Here is an 18,532-nt window from a genome sequence, read left to right as displayed (position 1 = left end):
AGTGGTAGGATTTTGTTTCTCAGATTGGCCACAAACCAAGATATTCACATGATGCAGAATAGTCCAAACATACCATTATTACAGGGACAAGCGGTATATAAATCTGCATCTTCAGAGAGATCAATGGCAACACTCTTTTTAAAAAAAGATTTTTTTTTTAGTTGTAAATGGACACAATATCTTCATTTTATTTTATTCATTTTATGTGGTGCTGAGGATTGATCGTGCGAGGCAAGCGCTCTACCACTGAGCCACAACCCCAGCCCCACACTCTTTTAATAGTAGCTAACACTATAACTAGAATTTTCTCATTATGGCAATAAACTGTACCAATAGTTCTCAGGCTGGGTTTCCCTGATAACGACAGCAGCCCAGTGCACACTGATGGGTCACAGCCATTCAAGTGTGACAAGGCAATATATGAGGATTCTCACCAGGCCCTGGCCCCAGCCTACATGGACCTGCCCTCCTTCTCAGACAGCCCTTACTTCTTGGATGCACAGTCAGCCTTTCCTATCTGCAGAGTCTATCTGAAGATCCTTCTACGGATCAGAAGTGTTCAGGGGAAAAAATTCCAAAAGTTTCCAAAAAGCAAAACTTGAATTTGCCATTTCCCAAGCATTATGTTAAGGACACGTGGATGACGTGTTTTTGTGCACAGTGAGCTGCAGCCTCCTGGCATCGCACAGCTTGTCTCTCCAGTACTTGTTGGAGCATTGTTCTCCTGGAGTCTTGTTTGTGTGCTGTGTAGTTGGGCTTATGGTGGCTGCATCTATAATGAACACATACGAACCTTTTTACCCTTTGCCATTAGTCCATAACAGTACAATATGACAATTATTTACATAGAACATACATTTTATTAGGTATCATAAGGAAACTAGAGAAAGTTTAAAGAATGCAGAAGTGTGTGCAAAGTTATACACAAATACTGTCATTTTATGTACCGGATTTGAGTAACCACAGATCTTGGTATGGTGGGTCCTGGAACAAGTTCCCCACAGATTCTAAGAGACTTAATGGTGCTTAGTGGTAATGAGAAGGGTGACTAAAGATGGACACTTTCAATCCAATCTGACCTGAGTAGAACACAGGAAAAGGGAGGCGTGGAGTTCCTGAAAGGAAGTTCTTCAGGACATTGGGAAAGGCTTGTTGGTACCTAACTGAGACACCCACCCTTAAAGGATGGTCACCAGCTGGCATTCAAAAGCTTACCTCCCTGGCATCTCTCAGAGCACAGTCCCATGTCTCAAAGATTAGAGAATCTTTGTCCCTGGCCTCTGTGTGTTAACTAAAAGGCACAAAGGAGCCAAAAGTTGAGGCCAAGTATCTCACCTCCACAGCAATAAGGCTTTGAGTCAAACTTTAAAACAAGCCAGGTGTGGTGGGCTCACCTATAATCCCAGCAACTCCAGAGGCTGAGGCAGAAGGATCCAAGTTTCAGGTCGATCTGGACAACTTAGCTTCAGCCTATCACAAAACAAAAAATAAAAGGGCTGGGAATGTAGTTAAGTGGTAGAGCACCCCTGGGTTCCAAGTCCCAGGATTGCAAAATAGTAACAATATTGATATTTTTTAAATCATTTAGGAAAGAGGATAAATAAAAATCTGCTTGGGGTTGGGAGTGCATGTCAGTGGTGCAGCCCTTGCTTAGCACAGGCCCTGGGTTCCACCCACAGCACTGAAAAATGAAAGGATGAAAAATTGCTTAAGTCTGCCCTCGATTCAGCTCAATGAGTCATTTCTCCCCTTTGTGTCAGTTGGCCTCTGTGTTCATACCACTTTCTCTATCACCAACCCAGGGCCTAGGAGGAGAGCAGGCATGTTGTCCAGAGCCAGGCCCCAGTGAATGGCCTTTAAAAAGCTTTGGAAAGCTGGAGTCAAAGCTTTCTACCTCCCCCTGCCTGCCCGCCGTGCTATAGAGAGGCGAGGCTGTGGGTAGGTAAAGACGCAAGGCCTTATATTCATTATCCACAGGTTCTTAGCCCTCACTCTTCCTTCATCCCAACCTTCCTGATATCCCTTCTTACCCAAGACCCTTGTACGACCCCTACACCCAGGGCACCCACCATTGCATGTCCTTGCCAGTCCCCCTCACTGGCATCAAAATATCTCCAACTTCCATCCTTCCAACTGCCCCACAAGCCATTGCTCAGTAATTAATGGCCTACTCTGTATGAGCGTCTGGAGCTGTTTACCATTCCCAGCCAGTAGGATTGCCCTTCAGCAGGGTCCCTCTAAAGCAATGTCATACTCTCAAAACAGGCTCCCACCGGGAGTTGCATGTCCAGAGCCTGATGGGTGGGGCTCTGCTCTGGCATGCAGGCCACAGGGAGCCCTGACACATAAGGGGCTTCTTACTCCCTCTATGCCTGGGTTCCACAGAGCTAGGGAAGGGGGACCAAGGAGAGAGGGTGCTTTGTACTCCTGCTCTGGGCCCCCTGTGTGGGGGCGCGCAGCAAGCCGGCTCCACTCAGCCCAGTCCCAGCACCAGCTGGTGAGCACTCCAGATCTTTCTCTAGCCCCCATGCCACCTCCTCCTCTCACCTAAAATGGGAGGAGAGAGGGGGAGGAAATGCTGCCTTTTCCTCCTGGGCTGAATTTATCCCAACTGCATGCAGAGCGGCTGCGGAAGCCAGGGAGAAGATAAACAAAGAATCTTGTTAGAATTTTTCAAAAATCTCCCGGTGTTTCTCAGCCCACAGTTTTCTCTCTACCTTGCAGGGGGAGGAACTCTGCCTGGCTTCTGACGCTGTGAACTGCATCTGAGAGGCTGCTTCCTGCTCCCCAGCAGCTCAGACCTGGCGTAGATTTGAGTCACGTGTTGGGACTAAGAACTTTGACAGGTGCTTGGCATTTTCCAACCGTTCTCACCTTTGCTTCGCCCACTAGTTGGCCTCTGTTGTCAGCCACCAGCTCCACGCCTCCTCCCCAGGGGAATGGTATGCTGATTTTGCCTCATCCTGTCCTCACTCCCAAAGGAGATGGCAATGGCCTGAGGGAGAAAGGAATGAAGGGCACAGATGTCCACCAAGCAGAACCATCAAGCTTAGAACCAAGAGACAGGCTGTAGGGGCAGGTGAGGGAAACCTCGGAGGGCCTTGTTTAGTCTTCATTACAGCTTATTGAGGTTGAAATATTTTCTTCTGGAAAGTGGTTGAAGTAGCACCAGGACTCAGGCCGGGTGAATGTTTATCCCCTCGCCCTGGGGCACAAGCAAGTGGTTGGGCTTGGCCACTCAGGGTCCCTGGACTTAAGTGAGGAGCCACAGCCTTGGCAGGGCTGGAAATAGGGACCACTGGAAATAGAGGGTGCAGGTGGGGCCCTGTGTCTGCACCAGCATCACTGCTATGGGACTGTGAAGCCCAGCAGTCCACTGAGGCACAGTGGAGCCTCACGAAACTGGGCTTCTGAGGTGCTTTGGGATGGGCCTGGCTGTGGCAGAACCTGCAGGCTCTGTTTTCCCAAGCTTGCCCCGAGTCCTCCCTACGTCTCTGAGCCATGACACAGCCACTCAACACGCTCCTTTTCTGCTTCAATCAGTCCAACTTCTTTGCTGCTGCTTATGACTGAGAGCTCCAACTGATTTCCCAGGCCTCTGGGCTCTGCTTCCAGAGACTTCTACCCTACTTTCCACATGCTTTCTGCCAGCCCAAGGCCAGAGTAGGCCCACTGTACCCAGGCTAACTGAGCACATCACCCATCAAATTAAAAGGATACAGCAGGCTGGGGAGATAGCTCAGTCGGTAGAGTGCTTGCCTTGCGTGCACAAGGCCCTGGGTTCGATCCCCAGCACCAAAAAAAAAAAAATAAAAGGATATAACACATAAGCCCCCAGGCTTGATCCCAATACTACAAAAAAAATGTGTGTGTGTATATATATATATATATATATATATATATATATATAATCATACCAATTTTGCATGGGTCCCACCACCCTACCTTTATCAGTGGGGTTTTCTCCCACCAACCAAGTGAGAAGATTCAGGACTGGCATGTCATATAAGGCAGTTGAAGACATCTGATCCATCAAGGCTATGGATCAGGGTAAAGCTTAATATCATGAGAACCCCAGTAGAGGGTTTCTGACCTCTGTTTGGTTTCTGACCGATCTGATTCAAGCTCAAGTGTTCTAGTTGGAGGTTATTTCTAAACGGCACTTTTGTTACCGAAAGCAAGGTACCCAGAGCCTGGAGTGCCTCTTCCCACCTTACCATCCACATCAGGACGAGCGAAAATTACCACAATCCCTTTGTAATAACAAGTCAAAAACCAGGCAAAACCTTCTGCATTTGCCCTTTTGCATTGGCATTTTTCCTTTTGCATTGTCCACTCTTTAAGTGCCTACCTGGCAATGTTAATTATTTAAACTGATGTGGGTGGACCAGAACATTCCTCTGGCCCGTAAAATTACTGTTTGCTTCTGCTGTCAAGGGTCAGAATATAGGACTCCTCAGAGAGCAGTCACATAATAAGGAGCAAGTTTTTTGTGTATTTTTTGTTTTGTTTTTTAACTCCATAGATCTGTGGGAGGGAGCTGAGGAGGGACCATAAGGTTAAACTGGAATTTAAGCTTGAGTGACTTATTTTGAATATTGCTATCTCAGAATGGAACAGTGCTGCTCCTAAACCAGAAACCTTGAGCAGAAAAAAACTGGTCTGATTTCTAACCCTCTAAGTCCCTGTAATTCATCCACCAAGGGGGGCTCTGAAGTCAGCAGAACACGAGGGACCTGAGAACACACAGCCCCCCGTAGTCCCCAGAATCCACCTTCCTGATGACATCCAGATGTGTCATCTTTCCATGAGTCTGATTAGCTGTAGAACGTGGTATTTCCATGTTCCCAGGATGCATCTGAGTTAACTCTGCTGCTAATTGGGTTTGTATCTGGCAGTGGTGACATCAAAAAAAGGTTTTGTAGTCAATTATGTTCTCCTGGAACACACAGGAAGGGGTTGTCCTGTCAATGCTGAGGCAATCTCTACTTTAATGAGCTGCCCCAGACAAAGGCACAAAAGGACATTATCATCCCTGAGTACCTGTCTTTAGTGGCTTCTGTTGAACAAGACGTTGGCTTGATCCGGGCACCCCTGAGTTGGCTTTCCTGTGCTCTCAGATGGCCTGCTTCCCAGGGAGCACATCTGAATGTGATCAGGTGCGTTAAAGCCACTTTAAAAAATCATCCCCAAGGAAATGAAATGCACAAATGCGATTCCTGCAGTCTAATGACCCAGCACTTGGTTTAACTACACTGAAGCCAGGAAATGGCCACTTACAAAGCCTGTTACAGCCCCACTGCCTCCATAACCCAGCCACATGGCACACACCTGGAGGAAGAGGAGTGGAACGCTTCCCGCAAGGCTTTTTATTCTGGTCCAGAACAAATCATTCGTCAAATGTTTTAACATCCTGAGTGTGGGCGGAAGTGCTACTTGGTTCTGTCTTGTGGAAAAGATGGTGTGTTTATAGAAGAATCATCTAGCTAGCTGGGTGACTGGGGGTGGGCAGTCACTTAGGGGAAACAGAGAAGCCTTGGGTTCTTTTTTCTCTCCTTTTTGCTTTGGGTCTTGATGCGTCAGTTTCTGGGGGTTTCCAAATCTCTGCCCCAAGGACCTGGAGGTATTTCCTGCACGCAGGGAAAATGGGAAGGCAGGGAGAGTTCCATCTTCATCACTCAGCAACAGTCAAGCCACCAGGGCCTGGGAGTGGCCTGGGAGGAAGTGGCTCTCTCTGGGGCAGGGACCTCTAGGCAGTGGGGAGCCACAGTGGGAGTGACCATCTGAGAAGGTGGCTTCTGTAGTCACAGAAAACATCGAGAGAAAGCTGGGTTGTGGTCAGTCTGTGGTGAGGAGGAATTCCATTCGGGGCAGGCACCGCCCAATGTGTGCCATGCCGGCCCAGTGCCTGGGCCTGAGGTCAGCCGACTCTGTTTGCCCTCAGGATCCCATGGCCTCCCTGTAAACGTGACGCAATGTGGTCTGGCCACTCCCGCCATGGGAACTGGAACTGCACATTTCCTGCCTTTCATCTTTGGCAGTGTTGGGAATGAAAATGTCAAAACAAGTAAACCGCGGCACCACTACTGGAGCAAGGGGCAGGGCTGGGCTCTGGGGGTTGCAGAGAGGGCTCCAAGAGGCTGTGCAAGCAGATGGTAGAAAAGGGTGATAGAGAAGAGCCCAGGCACTATCCACCCACAGCAGACCAGATGACTTCTGCAGACTGGGGACAGGGATGTAGCCTGATAAGGTCCACAGTTTGTGTGGGGACATTCACTGTGATTGTCAGAGCCAGATTGCTAATTCTGGGTATTTCCTGGCTGATGCTGGGAAAGCTTCACTGTGGAATTTCATCATAACTAGAATGCAAAGCCCACCCTTGATCTTCTGCCAGAGTGGATTTTCGGAGATGAATCTGGCATTGAAAAGGCAAATTCAGAGATCAAAAATGCAGACCATGAACACAACAAGCAGAACTTTTGGGTAATGAAATTGCTTTTGAAAAAAAAAAAAATCAATCATGTCAGAATTTATGCCCCCAAATCAGGTGTCCCTGTGTCATCTCCTTAGGGGTGACAGGGACAGAGAAAAGAGCCTACATTTATTTCATTCTGATTCAGGGGGGGAGAATTCCTTTATTAAAGTGTGAGAAATTCAGAACACTACATATGGAGGTACTCATAAGTCTTCATGGGGCCCAGCATTGCCTGTCTTGCTGAATTTTCTCCTTAATTCCAGTTTTGTTTTCCCACCCCAGGTCCCCATTCCTTGTCAACAGCCAGGTTTGTCCTTCAGCCTCTGGTCTCGATGGTGTCACACCCTCTCCCAACACCAGGCTAGGACGATGACTCAGCCCCCATGGACTCCTAGGAAGCACCTTGTGTTTGGCAACAACCTCTCTCATTCCCAAAACCTGCTTCCCAGTGCTCCCTTTGAGTACCCAACCCCCTGCCCTTGTTCTTACTTTCTTAGCTTAGTTGTTCTGACTCTTTCTTTGTCCTTCCTATGCCATAAGGGCAGGGGCAGATGATCTGTCTCTCTCTCAGGGAGGAACTTCCATCTGCAAACTATCAGTCAAGAGAGAGCTCTGGTGTAGGCCAAAAAGGGATATGCAGGCAAGGCACAACTGGCAGGGTTGTACACAGAGCTGGGCACTGGGTATGTGTCCTTGGGTGACTGTTCTAATAAATAACAAGATCCCCCTTAACCACATGCCAATGACCCTTCAGAAGTGCAATCCTCCAAATTTGCCAATATTTTTCTCTAGGAAACATAGCCAAAGACCAATCTCTGGTTAAGTACAAAAGGGGCAGAGCCTGAAGGGCACTGTCAAGTTTAATACAGATTTAATTATATTAGGCCTGGAACCAGCCTGACTGGAACCAAAGACTATCACACCAAATCTCAAATTAGTGACCGTTGTGGTGCATTTCTACCCAACTGTCTCCTGAAAGCCAATGGGATAGGGAAAGGAAAAACAGGTCATGTAATGAGACAGCAGTTGTTCATCCAGGACATGGGAGCCAGGTCATCCTCAGGCCCCTGAATCCAGGGACAGTCTCACATTCAGATCGGTTGCTCATGTCTGCCTGGACTCCCTGCGTTTTTAAGAAAGAGGAGGGGCAGGGAAAAAGAAGACCCGGAGGTCAAGGCCATGTTTGCTGTTTGGAGTCCTTGGGGTGAAACTGAACAGTCCCCTGGATTACTGCTGTGTGCTTTCTGAGCTCAGGGTTCCCAAGTCAAAGCTGCTCTTATCTTTCTTGAAATGAAAAGCAAGCAATATAAAGTTAAATTTCACTGAAACAACATTGAATACTTCTGAAAGCAATTTCACAGAAAAACAGAAAAGCTCTGCACAAAATTGGTGCAATCATTATTCCTTGGACAAGCACAGATTGGGGGTGGAGAGGGGATAAGGCATTGCATCGAGTTCGGTTAGGAGGCCAGCTATCTGCAACTGTGGAATTTCCCCAGATTCCAGCAGGACATGAACCCTCGGAAGAGCAAAGTCTCCACACAGGACATCTGTGTGGTTTGAATCCTTCCCCTTGCAGAGGTTCTCGGAGTGTCACTTCTCAAACCTGCCTTCAGGTGGCGCTCTACTAGCAGAGGAAAAAGGAACAAATCCCTAAAGCCCCCAAAGACTGCAGGCCACAAACAGTCCCCTTCTTCTTTGAGTTCTTGTGCTGTAAACATTCATGTGAATATTGCATTTGTATTTATTTTTTCAGAAAAATCAGACTTTATTTTGTTCATTGGTTGAAACCAGTTGTAGCCCTGCTGGTAGACCACATAAAGACAAGAACTGGAAGGCCTGACCAAAGTCAAGGGCTGAAACTGTCTCTCAGGGCAAAGACTGGACCTGCACAAGATTGTGCACCAAAGTGGGGAGGCTGGGGATGGCAGGGGTGGATGGTAAATGTTGATCCTAGTCTAGGTAGGGACATAAGCACCAGGACTTGGGAGGTGCTATGCCAGATCTGCAGAGTCAAGGGACGGCTCTTAGAGACAGCTCTCTCATGCCGTGAGGCCCTCTTGCCTAATGCAGGCTTAGCTGAGGTAGGAGACAACTTCCTCATTGGCTCTGCCCATGCTCAGCTCATTCATGTTTCTGGGGATCTCATTTGTCAGGATGGGTCCCCTCTCCTTGGGTCAGAGACTTCCGTTCCTTTAGAGTTCCTGGAGTCCTTAGAGTTCCTGGTCAATGACAGAAGATTTTGACAAGAGATAGGAGCGGGTCACAGGCTGCCTCACCTGAAGAGTGTCATATCTTTTTTTTTTCCTGTGTCACCAGTAGGTTTCTGACTGCAAGTCTGACAGTTAAGCAGACATACTTCTTAGTTTACAAGTTGTTATTCTATCATTGTAAGTATTAATCAACATTTGGATTTTAGTCATAACAGAGATAATGCATAATTTTATTTACTTCACAGAAAGTTAAATAATTGGCAGCACATTAAACAAAAGGTTAAATTGATTAATTTTTTTCCCCAAGTCTTCACTCTAATCAAAGGTCCAAGCAGATGCACCAACTGTACCCAGGAGCTCCAGATACCCCATCCCACACCACCTAGGGATTGCCATGTGCCCTGAATTATGAAAAAAACAAACAAACAAACAAACAACTAAGCTAGTGTTTCTAAGGCATTGAGTCAGAGAGTACAGAAGGGACTCATAAAGGTTGACAATTTAAATAGTTACTGATCATGGTCATATACTAGGCTTACGAGGCTAGTGTACTTAAAATTAACATAAAAAATGAAATAGTGCTGGAATAAAATTCATCTTGGCTAGCCAGTCTTGAAGAGTCTAGGTAGATAATTTTGGAGCTGCCACCATGTTCTAATTCATTGTAAGGCTTCTATAAGAAAAAGAGATGGTACAATGTCATAAATATTTAAGCACCTCTACACTCTGTTCCACGGAGCTGCAGAACACGAAATAATCCCATCAGTTGTATGGCTTCGTGTAAGGCCCTTCCTCCTCATCCCTAATTAGCTAAGCAGTTCCAAGTCCAAATTACATAGGATTTAAGAAATGTATGAAAATGAGAACATAAACAATCTCACAGCTGATCACTGTACTTGTCAAATTTATCATGCATATTGCAGGCTTTCTCTAAAGAAAGCTGCTTGTGCATTTATTATTCTGCAGGTCTGGGGACTAAATGAGAGCACGCTTTGATCACCGTCATGTGCAGAGACCTCACAAGCATGTTTCACTGTGTATCAACACCTCCACTCCCCATCTTTTTTTTTTTTTTTTTTTTTTTTTTTTTTTTGCAGTACTGGGAATTGAACCCAGGGCTCACAAATGTTAGGCAGGTGCCTTACCACTGAGCTACATTCCAAGTCCTTTTGAATTTTATTGTGTTTTTGAGACAGTCTGCCTAAGTTGCCCAGGCTGGCTTCTGCCTCAGGCTACTGAGTAGCTGGGATTACAGCATGAGGGATACTGCACCTGGCATTCAGAAACCCTTAATGAATCCTCTTTGATTTTTACCCAATTTTTACTCAAAGGAAATCCTGCCTTGGGCTAGCCCCTAGATTACTAACTCTTTGATATTTGGCCACTTTTGAGCTAAAGGGATGTGCAAATCTTTGTTAGAAACATGCTCTGATAGTTAATGGACAACTAGCACCATTATCTTAAAGGACAGGAAGAGAGATGGGAGATTCCATTAAAAATTATAACAGTATTTTTCATTTTCTTGAATAATCTGCTTTATGATATTCCAAGAGCCCTGACAAACTTTTATCTTTAGCAATATTTTAGGTGAAAGGGTATTGCTCATCATTTTCTAATGTACAATGAACATAGTAATCATCCTTCTAAGTATAGTCACCAATTTGATGGTGCTTCCTGTACCAGAGCAATCAATTCCGCTGGAAGTGAACAGGAAAATCCCACTGTGAAAAATGCATAAAAGGTGAAAAATGTTTAAGTGATGTCTTTACCAATGTGATTATTGCTTTGAGAAAAGTCTTTAAAAAACAAAATTAAAAATTTAAAATGATCTGTGTCTGCTGAGATAGATATTATAAGACTGTAAGGTTAGTGTAAGGTAAGTTTTTTCCAAAAGTGAATCCTTCATTAATTTTATTTTTGATAATTCCTGTCATAGTGTCAACAGAAGACATTTTTAGTCCAAATTAAAACTAATTAAAAGTTATTCAGGGAACAAAAGTGAATAACAATGTTTAACAGTTAGCACCTCTCAGAATAGAAACTCAGGCAGCTGACAGAATGGAAGTTGAAAAACATTCATGGCTTTGACTCCTCCAGATCACAGCAAAGACTGAAGTTTACTTATGTAACTGATTCAAATCCAGGATCCTACATGGTCCAGTCTTGGCACTGGTCCAGTCCCGAAGAAAAATAGAATCGAATATAAATCTTTTCTCTTGAAAAAAATGCTAAAGGTAGGAGTACATTTTAAATATTCAAGAAAGCTTCTTTAAAAATAACGTTTGGACTTCTCTCTCACTCTCAGTTTCTCTGACCAATTCTCCTCCTCTTTATCCTCCTAGGCCTTTCAGTTACCCAGCCTGGGGCTTTTCTCACTGGGTCTCTTTCCCCTTAGCCTGGCTTCTTCATTTGTCCTTCAACTTGGCCTCCTCTGACCTCCCAACTTCTTCTGTTTTTCAGTTTTCCTTCAGACTGCAGTTACCCAGACTCCACATATCGAATAAAAGTTCAAAATAGATTGGTTGTTGATGGCAGCTGGGAGGAGTAGGACACCTTTGATTTTACATCAAATTCATTTTTCTTCGTTTATGTCTGCCCCAGAGAATATGAGGAGGCAGCCATAAAAGAATTTTGCTATCAAAGCATTCCCGGCATTAATCAAGGGGTTAGACCAGGAGCAACAGTGGCCAAGGCCTAGCTTCAGATCCTGCTTTGTGTTGTCTTATAGCCACAAGGCACAAGGCTACCACAACTCACCTGGGGGCAGAACATGCCCCGGAGAACCAGACAGACATCATCTTACTTATTTTAGCCTTTCAATATAAAAATTGACATGAAAGTGAAAGTGAAAATTATACATAAAACACACACACAAGCACATATATAAAATTTTATGTGCATATGTATTTCTAAAATCAAAGCATAGCTGTTGTATAGGAAGCAAGAAGCACCACCATTTGGGACAACTCATCCTCTTCCAACTTCTCTCCTCTTTCCAAGCTCTTATGGACCCCAGTGAAGGGGCTGCTTGAAGCACAATTTGAATCATGAGTGCCATGGACAGAGCACCATATTTGGAATCTGAAACAGCAGATTCCCATCTGGTCAGCTCTGCTCCTTAAGACCTAATGGAGCTTGTACACCGGTGACATCTGCCTGGCTAGATTGTTGTGGGAATGAAATGGGAGATAACAGGATTCTCCACAAGCGGTGATTTCCTCGCTTGGGTTCTAGGAACATTCTAGGAAGGAGAGGGAACGGTGGACAGACCATTCTTGGCAACGCAAAACACAACACCCTGTTGGGGTGGACCCCCGGGTGAGTAGGCAGAGCTGGTTTTGTATGTAATAGGAAGCGCCTCGTGATCCGATGATGCCTGATCTAAAAATTAACCATGAAACTATGGGCCTGGACAGCATGGCACTGACCTTGGCTCGGGTGGGGTGCGGGGTGGGGGAACTAGAATAAAAAGAACCCGAGCATTTCAGACAGAGGCGGGTCAGTTGGTGTGCACCGGATGGAGTTTCTCCGACTCATCCAGATTTTCAAGTGAATTACACCTGGCTCTTGAGCTCCAGTATGGATTCCTCAGAACCACGAACCGTAGCCGGGAGAAGAAGGGCTGGGCTCTCTGGGGCTAAGAGCCGACCGCACCCATATCCCCACCACACATACTCCTCCCCAACCCCGCCCAGTGCTGGACATCAAACCCAGGGCCTGGCGCCTGCTAGGCAAGGGGAGGCCACTGCTCTGGGGGTCCCTGGGAATGCACCTGAGTAATCTCCTTCCAGGAAAGAGCCCGGAGGGCGGGCTGGTTCTCTAGATTTCCAGGAAACAGAGCCTAGGGCACAGCCGGCTGTATCTCCTGCCGCAAGACCCACCTCGGTCCAGAGGGCGCAGATGCTCCGCCGCCACTTTAATAACAGTTTGTCGCCACCTGCTGGCTGCCACACGGCAGCACTCAACTCTGCAACCTGGGGCCTTGGGCTAAGGGATGACCTGGCTCCTGGGCCCTGTATACAGCCTGAGGGTTCTCTCTAAAAGTACCTTGGAAGAAGCCACGGTTATTCCATTCATCAAACCACACAAGAAGGTGGACTTGGATAAAGTGACACATTTTATGCATTATTTAGTTATCCAATTTAAATCCTTGGAGTAATACTATTATTTGGTGTGGTCTACCCTATGCTTTGTGTGTATGTATGTGTGTGTGTGTGTGTGTTACTGGGAATTGAGCCCAGGGCGCTTTAACACTGTGCTATTCCCCCTTTTTATTTATTTATTATTATTTTGAGACAGAGTCTCGCTAATTTGTCCAGTCTGGTCTTAAATTTGTGATCCTCCTGCCTCAAACTTTCAAGTTGCTAGATTACAGGCACATGACACCATACCCAGCTCTACTCTAGTCTTTTTTAAAAACTTTTTTAGTTGCAAATAGACATAAAACCTTTATTTTATTTTTTATATGGTGCTGAGGATCAAACCCAGTGCCTCACATGTACTAGGCAAGCACTCTACCTCTGAGTCACAACCCCAGTCCTCTACCCTGCTCTTGAATGAAGTTTAACTCCATTCATTCCTCATCAACAGTGATTTACTGAATGCCGACTACATGATAAGCTGTTGGCCAAAGTTGAGGATACAGAGGTGAGCAAAACCAATCTCTGTCAGTACACATCTGAGTCTGCAATCTAGAGAGATGGGTGTTGATCAGAGAAGCAGACAGATAAATGTAACAGTATGCAATGGTGATATGTGTAACAGAGACATAGCTGTGATCAGAGCAGGACTAGGTGACTTTGGTGGCTTCCAAATGGAGATTTAGTTTATTTGATATGCACCAAAGTTGTTTAAGTATTTTCACTTTATTGACCCAGTACTTTGACTTTTAGCAGCAAATCCTAAGGCAACCATCTGGAAAGTGAGCTGACTGATATGTATAAGGATGCCCACTGTATGATTATTTATAAAAACCAGAAAATAAAAATTAACAAACGCAAGCATTCAAGGGATCAAGATAAGGGTTTGGTTAAGCAAATTACAGTACATTCAAAAAACAGAACATTCTGCAGCTATTAAAAATAAAAATGTAGTGCTACAATATTGACTAGGAACATATTTTATTATATATTTTGCAAGTTTTAGAAGTGTATATGTAGTAAATCTCATTTTTGAAAATATTTTCATGGGTGTTTTCTTCCTGCTTCTTACTAGATAATTAACTTTTTAAATAATCATTATGTTGAATTATTATGATCATCACAAAAATGTGTTATCTCATTCGAAAAAGGCACAAAACAAAAATCTTCTTTTATTCATTATTTATTTATTCTGTGGGTGCTGGGGGTCAAACCCAAAGCTTTGTGCATGCCAGGCAAGTGCTCTACCACTAGGCCACACCCTACCCCCCCGCCCCGACTCTTTAGATTCTACTCCCCTCCGCAACCACCTCATTTCTTTGTCACCCTCTGCAGTGAAGCCCCTCTAATTTCATCCCTCTTAGAACCTACACTCGCCAGTTTTGTACATGTCAAGGTCACCAGGGGCCTCCATGTTGCTAATCTCCATAATCACTTTTGTCCTCTCCTCCTGGGCCCCATCGGCAGCATTTAGCACAGTGTATACCCCTCCCTTCTCTTGTTCTGGTCCCTCACTGGGCTTCCAGAGCTGCCCCTCTCTTGAACTTTTTCCTGCTTAGTTGCTTCTTCTCCTTTCCAGTCTTCTTTGCCGCATCCTCCTACTCTTCCAAACTTTTTAAGGTTAGATCTTTTCTTTTTCCTACCTACATTCATTTCTTTGACCATGTCCATCCATAGCTTTAAATGACCTCTCATCCAGTCTAGATCTCCTAAACTCCTGGCTTATAAACCCAATTCCCTACTCAGATTCTAATAGACACCTTAAACTCATCATGTCCCTGGCACGACTCCTGATTTTCCCCTTCGACCTGCTCCCTTCAATCTTTCTTACTTGTTGGTACCTAAAACTCTCCTAATGCTCAAGCCAAAATCTTGCATATCATTTCAAATTCTTAAATCTCTTTTTCTTCTCTCTCCCCTCTCTCCTACCTCTCTCGCTCCCTCCCTCCCTCTTTCCCTTCCCAGACCAGTATTGGAGATTGAACCAGGTGCTCTAAAACTGAGCTATATCCCCAGCCCAGCCTACCCATCATCCCCCCTTTAAAAAAAAAGTTTTGAGAAAGGGTCTGGCTAAAGTGCCCAGGCTGGCCTGGAATTTGTGGCCCTCCTGCCTCAGCCTCTGAGTTTCTGGGATTACAGGCATGTGCTACATGCCTGACTCAAATACCTCTCTTTTTATTGCATCCCAGATCCATCCTTCAGGATTTCCTGTTAACCCTAGTGTCAAAATATATTTCCCAGCTGGGTGCTCTGATGAACACCTGTAATCCCAGCAATTTGGGAGGCTGAGACAGGAGGATCACAAGATCTAGGCCAGCCTTTGCAACTTACTGAAACACTGCCTCAATTCTTTTAAAAAACTGGGGAGTCCTGGGGTGTAGCTCACTGGTGGAACACCTCCAGGTTCAATCCCTAGTATCACACACCATACTGCCTACAGGAACAGCCCTCAAATAAGTTCCAAGCAGGGAGCTTCCAAGGTCAGCTTCTAGGACCCCTCAAATCAAGACAGCATTTCCCCATGGAGAATATATATACTCTCCCCCAAATCTGATGACTTCTCACTTCCTTACTGCAAACACTGTGGGCTAATCCATCACCATCCACCCCCTGAATTACTACAGTAGCTCCTAATTTGTCTTCCCAGCAGTCAATTGTCCTTTGACAGGATATGTTAAATGACATCATTCCTGGGCTGGAAATCCTGCCCAGGCTCCTTATCTCACAGATTAAGAGTGGTCGCACCACCTTCCTGAGCTACTCTCTGACCTCCGCTCCAAGCCATCAACCCCCTTAGGAATGTTGTATGGAGTTCAGTCTGCCTGTAATGCTCCTCCTTCAAGTCTTCGGTCAAATGTCACATCCCTGACAAAGCACACCTTCCCCCACTTGTTTACTCTTTTGTGTGTGTGTGTAATCAGGGGTCAAATCCAGGGTTTCAGGCATGCTAGACAAGCACTAACCACTGAGCATGCTCTAGTCCTCACTGTGTTTCAAATTGCAATCCCCTAGCTGTCCTGATCCCCTTTACCCTGTTGACTTTGCCTTTTTTATCCCCACAGGATTTTTCACTGATAAGATATTAAGTACTTTACTTATTATATATATTAAATAAAATGTGTTTTATTGTCCATCTACTCCAATTAGAAAGCATTTTTTCTGAGGAACAGAAATCTTCACCTTTTTCATTTATTGATGTATCTTGAATACTCGAAACAGTGCTTGGCACATAGAAAACCCCAATGGAAAAAAATCAAACAAATGCATTGAAGGGATCTGAATGGACATACACTTAACTATTAACCATGGATATTTCTAGGTAAAGATACGCGATGGGTAAACATTTGTCCATTTCATTCATCTGTTTTATAGTTTTTCTAAATAATAAAACTTTTTAATAAAAAATAGATTGAGGATAATACCAATTAGTATTATTATTTTAAGTCTACAATTTCAATTGTTCACCTATAGATGAGATGAAGTAAGAGGGTGGACATGTGTAAAAAAAAAAAAAAAAAAATCACCCAGTAACATGAAGTGAAGACCTACTGCCCAGGCAGTGAGAGAAAGTCTGTCTTGAGTTGAGAAGTCCTAGAAGCTGACCCTGGAAGAAATTTGAGAGATGGCCAAGTCAAGAAATGGGACAGACCAAGAAGGACATCAGTAAAGGGAGGGTTACCAGACCATGTCCACTGTGGGCAACAGGGCTCAAGCCCTTTCTGAGAGACTGTGTAGAGCATTCCTGGGACTGGCTCCTCCTCAGGATGAGGAAGTTGGGGTATTCATCTGCCACATCTATTTCCTACCACTCCAACACTTGACACGGTTCTGTTGAAAGATCATCCTCCCTCTTGGGGGCCATAGGCGTGGCATGTCTCCATGTGCAGTTGCTTTTAATACTAATAATTAGTATATCCTTAGATTCAGATCATAGAGAATACTGGGGAGATTTCATGGTGCTGGGACACAAAATAACATACAATAAAGTTTAATATTAATACTTAGATGAAATTATAAATAAGCAATTATGATTTACTCAAATTTGTAGGGAGCCTGTGATTTCCTTTAGTATACAAATTCTCTAAAAGTTATATATAAGTATGTGAGAGTATTCCTCTGAGCTTTGATGTGGTGTTTGGTCTTCATTGCTTTCTTAGTGTTTATGATTGAGTTTAAGGATATTTTTCCCACTTAATAAATAAATAGGTTAATCATAGGTACAATTTGTATTCTTCCTATGTCTAGTTAGAGTTTTAGTCCATCATTGAGTACATGAAATAGAATAAATATTAACTATAAGCTGATTCCTCGATCCTCTGTTAGTAATAAAAAGCATTCCACTGTTAATAACTAACATTAGAGTTCTTGGAAGGGGTAACTTCTACAGAAACTTAAATGTCAAATTCTTTCAGGGAAATCAAAACTAAACAGAGCACAGTGCCCTCTGCCTTGCTGGGAACTGTTTTTCTTTTTAAGCTTCATACAGTGAAAACATGTTATTGAATAAGATCACTAATTATACTCTTGAAGATTTTTTACTTCACATTTCCTTGTATTAACCATGAAATGATGTAATCAATACCAAAGGAAAAACATACAAAAAAGACTCTGTGAACAATGAAGATTCAGACTCAGCCTCAGAACAGCTGGTGTCTCTGTGTGCTGTTGCTCCACCGCACCTGCGCCTCTCATCCACCCGGACTGCTGCTAGGGCTGGACCCCACATTCATCCTCGAACATTGGTAGAGGGCTGTTTCGGAAGGCAGTGCATTTCTGGTTTGTTCCATACATTCTTTTTTTTTTTTTTTTTTTTGTAGATAAAGTTTTTTTTTTTTTTAATTGTAAACAAATGGGATACATGTTGTTTCTGTTTGTACGTGGAGTAACAGCATACCATTTCCATAATCATACATTTACATGGGGTAATGATGTTTGATTCATTTTGTTATTTTTCCCTTCCCCCCCACCCCTCCCACCCCTCTTTTCCCTCAATACAGTCCCTCCTTCCTCCATTCTTGCCCCCCTCCCACCCCCCATTATGTGTCATCCTCCGCTTATCAGCGAGATCATTCGTCCTTTGGTTTTTTGAGATTGGCTTATCTCACTTAGCATGATATTCTCCAATTTCATCCATTTGCCTGCAAATGCCATAATTTTATTATTCTTTATAGCTGAATAATATTCCATTGTCTATATATACCACAGTTTCTTTATCCATTCGTCAATGAAGGACATCTAGGTTGGTTCCACAATCTGGCTATTGTGAATTGAGCAGCTATGAACATTGATGTGGCTGCATCTCTGTAGTATGCTGATTTTAAGTCCTTTGGGTATAGGCCAAGGAGTGGGATAGCTGGGTCAAATGGTGGGTCCATTCCAAGTTTTCTAAGGTATCTCCGCACTGCTTTCCAGAGTGGCTGCACTAATTTGCAGCCCCACCAGCAATGTATGAGTGTACCTTTTTCCTCACATCCTCTCCAACACCTATTGTTGCTTGTATTCTTGATAATTGCCATTCTACTTGGGATGAGATGGAATCTTAGTGTAGTTTTGATTTGCATTTCTCTTATTACTAAAGATGGTGAACATTTTTTCATATGTTTGTTGATTGCTTGTAGATCTTCTTCTGTGAAGTGTCTGTTCATATCCTTAGCCCATTTGTTGATTGGGTTATTTGTATTCTTCATGTAGAGTTTTTTGAGCTC

At 44.2% G+C, this 18,532-nt stretch overlaps 1 protein-coding gene across 1 annotated transcript in view; it reads left to right on the top strand.

Annotated features, from left to right (window-relative positions):
* Nucleotides 1–11,939: 11,939 nt before the first annotated feature.
* Nucleotides 11,940–18,532, top strand: part of CHRNA1 (cholinergic receptor nicotinic alpha 1 subunit) — a 31,146-nt gene continuing 24,553 nt past the window's right edge. Inside the window, exons 1-2 of the mRNA XM_079135031.1 lie at nt 11,940–12,006; nt 13,279–13,335. Of these exons, the coding sequence (XP_078991157.1) occupies nt 13,301–13,335 (35 nt within the window). The 5' untranslated portion in view covers nt 11,940–12,006; nt 13,279–13,300. The remainder of the gene's footprint in view (nt 12,007–13,278; nt 13,336–18,532) is intronic.

Source organism: Sciurus vulgaris, assembly GCF_902686455.1.
Source record: "Sciurus vulgaris genome assembly, chromosome: 3".
Classification (NCBI taxonomy): domain Eukaryota; kingdom Metazoa; phylum Chordata; class Mammalia; order Rodentia; family Sciuridae; genus Sciurus; species Sciurus vulgaris.
The sequence above is the reverse complement of the archived record's forward strand: the minus strand, read 5'-3'. Positions and strand labels throughout refer to the sequence as shown.